General features: G+C 36.5%; 1 protein-coding gene across 1 annotated transcript in view; it reads left to right on the top strand.

The window, feature by feature from the left end:
• Window positions 1–1,944: 1,944 nt before the first annotated feature.
• LOC140230358 (uncharacterized) overlaps window positions 1,945–7,657 on the top strand; it is a 31,135-nt gene continuing 25,422 nt past the window's right edge. The window contains exons 1-2 of the mRNA XM_072310509.1: window positions 1,945–2,442; window positions 3,475–3,668. Coding sequence (XP_072166610.1) covers window positions 1,999–2,442; window positions 3,475–3,668 — 638 coding nt within the window. The 5' untranslated portion in view covers window positions 1,945–1,998. The remainder of the gene's footprint in view (window positions 2,443–3,474; window positions 3,669–7,657) is intronic.

The raw sequence follows: 7,657 nt of genomic DNA, 5'->3' as shown, positions 1-7,657 counted from the left end.
TGGGACAAACCTTTTTAAACTGCATTTTTTTTTTTTTTTAGACAAGAGGGACAATTTCGGGTGTACTCTGGGCTATAGGACTAATTTTTCAAAAATTAATAATATGCAACGACGCAACAATGTACTAAACTAATTCATGCGTGATATCTCGCTAAGATGTCATTTTCATTGGTTGACTGATTGATTCATTCACTCAGTTTTTCTACTTTCCATCTCCAATAAAGCTATTTTTAAGCTATTTTAGATGATTCTATTGCTATATCGCACTTCTATTACAACGACGATGCTGATTTTTACTTTACAGTGTGCAATGATATAGATTTAGTCGATCTGGCGTCATTCCAAATAAACCAGGGAGGTGAAACAGATCCAAACAATACTCATTTTTGTAATTTTCCCTATTCTACAACACTGCGCTATACAGGAGGTGACCCAAAATCACGCTGTGTTATGGGTGCATCAAGGTCGGTTCACGGTGTTTGTGTATTATACCCGATTGTGGTCAATACCGTATGGATCTAAGAGCAGACCCCAACAATCAATAGTTAATGTGTGTCCTTGTTTATCACTCCTTGGCGCAGCTTCTCACTACGACTGATGAGAAAGCAGAGACTGAGGTTAGTTCACACAACAAAATTAGAATTGAAGATGAATCTAGTATTGTCCCACCCTGCCCACATTTATGTATCATTATCATTTGTGCTTTCAGATCCCTTTATCAGCTTTCTTTTTGCGAACTTTTATAATTGGAATAAAAATACTATAGTCGTCAGCGTATATTGTGTGTGTTGTTGTTTGTTTTCATATTAAGATCAATATTCAATCCAATATTCTGGACTGTAAGGTTAAATGCCATGAATAATTGAAGTGTGCACCGATTTACCCACTGACTATTATACGACACTCGTACATTTTAAGAATGAGAAAGGATGACACCTGAAAGAAGGATGAACAATGAATAGAATACATGAAACTTTGGGCGATTAATGCTCATAAATTATGACAAGACGTTCCGTATACACTGAAGACAAATTAAGCTAATCATTTATTATTTTTTTTTTCAGAAATATTGTTTGTACACTTGAAGGGATGGTAAATTTAGGAACTCCGATCAAAAACAACATTTTCGGCATTATCTTAATGTGCAGAAAATGTGAGTTATATTTTAAAGGAAATTGTGTAATTATGATACAGACTTTAGAACGATTATTAATTCTGGCATATGAATTGAACAATTTCGATATGTAAAAGAAAAGCGACAGGTTGAAGTAATAAGTACATGCTCTGAAATATATCCATAGTGTGATCTTTATTAAAGTTTGCCCCACAATCAGCTTTTGGTGCATCGGCCTCCGATGTATATAACACATACCTAATCTATCATGTACCAAATAATAATGTAAGGTGACAATGTTGATAGGTTTATGATGTCTTTCGACAAGTTTATATACGTGCATTACGTGATTGAATTTCTGAACGAAAATAACAAGACATTCATATTTCTCTATATGACACCGGTACTAGACAAATTGAGGGGGAAAAAAACTCTTTTAATTACTGTGAAGTCAAAATTCAAAACCTTAATCTTGGTCATAATAAAGTTATGTAGAAGGTGGTTCGGCTGTGCGAAGAGTTGTGAGCACTGCACTGAAGCTACTGCACACCGGCCGGAGCGACCGATAAACAATACTCGGCTCTTCCATAGCAACTCCATTGTCCAGTGGCGTGCGAATCCGCTACCACCTGACACACACACAATCCTCAATGCACTGTTTGTGTGGTTGTGTGTGTTTACATTGATACCCACGTACTTCGTACGTTCACCTGTAAGCACCAATCGCATGCCGTGCAGGCAAACTACTGGATCGCTGTGAGCGAGTCGAGTTGCTCAATGATGTCAGGTGATATACCAAAACTTCACGAAGTTGGACGTAAAGTGGATGATTCTTGATATACTTATATCACATTCTGTTGCGGTCAACGGCGGTTTTCTTCGTGATGCCGTCAAAAACCAGTGAACAAGACCTCTTCCAGTTGGCTCATTCTGGATTTTTAACGAAGTTAAGCGGATACATCCAGAAAACTGGCAAGAAGTTGAACGTCAACGGACTTTCGAGAGATGGAGCTACTGCACTCATCCAGTGCGTTCAGGGGGCTCGCGTCGACCCCACAGTTCCGGGTGCGGATCATGTCGCCTGCTGCCAACTGCTCCTACGGTGTGGTGCAAAGCCCAATTTGGCAGATAGGCTTGGCAGAACTGCCCTCCACTGGGCCGTTTTTTACAAGAAGACGGAATTTGTTCGCGTTTTATTGGAGTCAAAGGCTGATGTCTCCGTCGAAGACAAGAAGGGACAGAATGTCATTCAGTTTGCCGTAAGGATGAATGCTGTCGAATGTTTGAAACTCCTGTGTGAATCCGACCCAGTGTCATCAAATGGAAAGGTAACAAACGTGTTTTTGTTCTTTTGTTTTTTGTCTACAGGTACTTGTTTTGGCTATTATGATCTAGCGTCAATTCTAGCAGAAACAAATGTCAAAACCATGGGCTAATTAGGGTATACATTAACTATACACAGCCCAGTCGCTGTACATGGTACGTCGCGACAGGCTGTTTTCGCATAGCGTAACAGTGTCTGGTCGGGCTAGGTATACATAAAAATAATGCATTTGTGTTGAAAGTGTAAAGAGGGTGCCAAGCCTATACAGCAATATTAATACAGAACTTTCTTCTCTAACTTAGTGGATTTTCTGCACATAAAATTGTATGTTTGTATGTACAGTGTATTTCACTTATTATTCTTTTTTTTTTTTACTGTTCGCAAATTGTACATTTTTCATGAATAAAATGACAGAAGGAATTTAGAATTTGGTAAGGAATGTTTCGTTAGGTTGTATTCTCATTATTGTTTATCAGAAACTGAAATCATTGAAATGATGCCATGCACAGACGGGTCCACAGTGAACTATTAAACTTCACACATTTACATGTACATAGAAAATCTGGGGCAAATTTGAATCATTACAAGTAAATGCTGATTTAAAATTGTGAATTTCAAATAAAACAAGATCAAAATACAAAATACACTACACACACAGATCTGTGCACAGCAAGCACATCATTGAAACACTTTTTTTTTTTCAATGAAATTACAATCCACCTTAACATATCACCTTTTACAAGACATACTGTACTTTACAAAATTGTATGTGTGCTGTTTTGCATTTATATGTGTTCATTCACTTCACACTACATTTACATAGTGTATTACACATATTTTGTATACATGTATTGACATTGACTAAAAAGAAAATCCTCATGGCTTATGTGATATTCTAAACTTAATCTGATAACAAGTCAATACAGAGAGACACACACAGACATACAAGCAAACACATGTACATGAAGAGTGCACAATCGTCTATGGAATTCTTTATGATCATGTTTCATCAATGCATTTCACACATTCCACATAGATTCTGGCTAAGCCAAGTACCTCGGTAGGCACCCCACTCATTTACGCCACCAAGCTTGGCCACAAAGAGTGCTGTGAGATTCTCCTGCGGGCTGGGGCCAACATCGACATCAAGGACCAGATGTACTTTGACAAGACCTGCCTCCATGTTGCCACCGAGCTCGACCACGCAGACATTGTGGAGATGCTGATCAAGTGAGTAAAAGTGCTGTACTCTTCTTGGATAAATAAAGAAAACAGAGAAAGATTGTGAGAAAGTTGTAAATAAAGTTTGTAAGAAGAAGCAGGATGAAAGTAATGGAAAGACTTCTTTATTCCTCCCCCTTCCCCCACCACTAATTCATACCCCACCCTTGTAATTAAGCTTTCGTGCACGGATACTAATACCCTACCACTCGCTAAATATGTGTGCATGCATGCGTTCATAGATGTGTACATACTTGCCAACTAGTAAGATTTCATCAGATTCAGTAAGATTTTTTACGTTAAAAACAGCAAAATCAGATATTCTGTCAGAGAAATCAGATTTTTTTAAAAAAAATATTTAGATATGCCTTTCATGTGTATTTTCTGAAGATTTGACTGAAAGTAAGATTTTTAACTTCGGTTTGCATATAAAATAACATTTTTGCAATCCACGAGTAAGATATTTCATCTTGAAATGTTGGCAGGTATGTGTGTACCCAGTCTAGCAAGGCCAGGGTTTGGTGGTACATGTACTATACACTAGCTGTACATGTACATACTGATGCACAAATGTAGAGTGGTATTGCAAAATTTTTGGGAGTGGGAGACACAAGGAAGTCTTTCCAAAGTGAAAATTATGATTGCACTTTTAAATCTTTTCTGTTTTTCCAAATGTACATGTATTGATTTTGTGGAAACCTGCAACACAGGGAGTGCCATTTAAGAGGTCCCATTTACATTTCCATTGATTTTCTATCCTTGAGTGAAAAGTTTCATCCCGTTTGTTTCATCGTCAAAAGAGTGAATGAAGAGAGCATGCTGAGGTATTAATGTATCAGTTGACTTTACAACTTTTTAACAAAATTTTATCAATGTGCTTGCATATTGGCTTTACAATCTTCAAGTACTGTAGATAGCATCATTGCCATTTCTGTCTGGAAATCTTCAACCAACATCATCTCTCTACTCTGAGACAAAATTTGTCTGTCACTTGAGGAAAAAAAGGGGGCAAATTAAAGTGTCTTATATTATAATATGTAACAAATACAAACAGAGGGAAACTGATCAGAAAGGAATATAATTCATTAGTGGATTTGTTTTTTCCACCAATGATGAAATATATCTACATGTAAAGAAAACAGCAGAGAACTGAATAAAAGTACAGTGTTAACAGCCGGATTTCTTGAGGTAAACATAAGGTCATCACACTCTGGAGATTTATGTGTACTTTTACAATAATAAAAGCAAAAAAAAAAAAAAAATACAGTCTGTCAACAGGGTAGTTTTGGTGGGGGTTTTTTTTGTGTGTGTTTTTCATGGAAACTGACAATGACATGCTCTCAAATTCATTCAAGTTGGCGTGCAGGTTCGTTGATTGTTAGGTGAAAATCATGTGAGAGGGATATTCAATAAGGCCTGATTGCTGAATCCGTGCAATCTCTCTTTACAAAAGCCATTAGACCTAAAGCACACTGACATTGGATTGATTAATCAGTTGCCTTCAGCATCATTGCAGGGAGTTATTAGATAATGCTGTTTGAATGTCACTTTGGTTGTCGTTGGAATCCTCTCCATTATTTCCCTATTAACCGGAAGACCTTGACACTAAGTGAATGTTACACCATGCAGTGTAGATGACTCTGTGTTTGAAATGACCACCTGTATGATGACAGGGATTAATTTGAAAGAAAGCAAATCGAGCATTTCAGAATGATAGCCTATCTGTTTTCATAGATACATGTACATTGTATGGCTCTCTTGTTTTCAGTGATGATCAGTGAATTAATAGATAGAGAGTTTACAGTGACACCATGTGGTATTAGTCTTTAAAGGAGAAGAGTGTTCAGATTTGAAAGAGGGATCAGTGAGAATTTGAGAAAAGGAGTAAATTCTCAGAAAGTTTTGACTGGAACAAATGAATACTGTACAGTTTATGTATAGTGTGTATTGAGGGAGGTGAGAGTGGAATGTATGTAGATTTTTCCAGCAACCGCTGTTCTAGTGACCTATCCTGAGGTACAGAGGGACATACAAAGTATATAGAGAGAATAAAGCACAATTATACATTTATAACATAAACCCATTGAAGACTGGTGTCTATGGGAAATGTGTGTTATACAGGATGTCAAAAACAGAAGGGAGAGATCCATAGAAATATATAAAGAGAAATCTAACAAATATTCAACCAAAGCAAAGATGCATAAATCATGTACAATGTACAACATGTACACCTGTATGACTTCAGATTCTTTTTAAATTTTAAAAGTGTTTCTACAGAGTCTGCTGATTGGGAAAGACCATTCCAGAGAGGTAAAGCTGCAGAAATAAAAGCCTTTTACTCAAGAGTTGAGATAGTTCTTTGGACTGTTGAGTGTTACTATTGCAAGAGCAAAGATTTCTACCAGGAACACATTCTGAGGAAAAGGTTTTGCAAGTGCATGTAGATTCTATTTTGATTTACATTCTTTTCTTCTTCTTCTTTTTTTTTTTGACACTGATAAGCAGTGAAGACTTGAAAGAACTGGGGTAAAGTTGGGAAAAGGAGATGTTCTAGTAGGACCCCAATGGCAGAATTTTGAGCACATTTGGTGTGTTTTGGCAAGTTGGCTTGGGAAGCCTTGCACAATAATGTCCATAATCAGAAAATAGATGTTAGATGTACGTGATAGTCTAGATAATTTACAAGATGTGACGGTGGAAAACAAATACTGCATTTAACTTAACTGTGCATCACTTTGTACAGCATGTTCATTCTTTCTGTACTCTGTTCACCTAGGGAAAGTGTTATGATTTGGGGAAGGGTTCTGCAAGTGATATATGAATGATATATTTTGCAACAAATTACATATTTTTATTACTTTATCAATTTTATCTAGACAGAAACTTTTTAAGTAGATAAATAGCACTCTCAAATACATATCACCAATCTTCTATTAAATGAAGGAAAATAAAATCAGCAAAACATATAATCTGATGATGGACAATATTCATGGAAATTAGGAGGGAAAGTTATTTCTGTTTGAAAGATTCATTAGTAAATGCAAATCAAATGGGAGAGAACGATCAGAAACATAAATTTCTATCTAGTTCAGATACTACTGTAGAAGCCAGAGTTTCTTAATGCAATATACATAATAGACAGTGCTACAGTAGGCCCGACTATTTGCACATAATTTTCACTCCAGTTCACTCATATGAAAGCCCCATATGACATCATTCGTTCATGCTGTAGCAAGTATATTGAACATACATCCATTGTACACACACACACACACAAACACAGTTGCACATTAGACACTGTTGACATAACCCAAATAAAGCATGGAATGGGGTTCACAGTCTCAAGCTCATGATTTATTCACACTTTATTGATGACGGAGTCAAGTCAAATATCACGAATTCTTGTACACACACATTTAGCTGTTTACTCTGCCACCTTCCCCGCAATAAGTGATGATAAGGATTCATTATGGGGGAGGGGGATGAGATACCGGGTACATGTATGTAACACATTTATATTATGTATTATATGCCTACATACTTATATCTCAAGATTGGGGTTTTGAGAATTTTTTACACAATTCTTTTCCAACTTGTAATGAATTGTTAGAAATGATACATATGTATCTTGTCACTGCAAAATGTCTGAAGGTCATTTACAATGTGAATTAATCGATAAAGGTACATTGTATATAGTCAGTGGGAATATGGTGAGAGTTGTATTTTGCAGGGCTCTTTTTCCGTGGAAAGAAATTAATGGTATTTTCATCATAGCTTTAGGTGAGGCAAAGATACAATATGACAGTGCAATGCATGATGTACACATATCTACAATGATAGAAATCATTTTCATGGGTGATATTTGAGAGAAAAAAAAATGGCAATTATTTCCTAATGACCATAGTGCTTTTGCATGATGACACTAATTATGCCTTATGATGTGTAACATGTAGCCTCCTCATTCTGTCACATTTCTGCAAATTGGAATTGATGCATGC

This window comes from Diadema setosum, chromosome 1 (assembly GCF_964275005.1).
Source record: "Diadema setosum chromosome 1, eeDiaSeto1, whole genome shotgun sequence".
Lineage (NCBI taxonomy): Eukaryota > Metazoa > Echinodermata > Echinoidea > Diadematoida > Diadematidae > Diadema > Diadema setosum.
The sequence above is the reverse complement of the archived record's forward strand: the minus strand, read 5'-3'. Positions and strand labels throughout refer to the sequence as shown.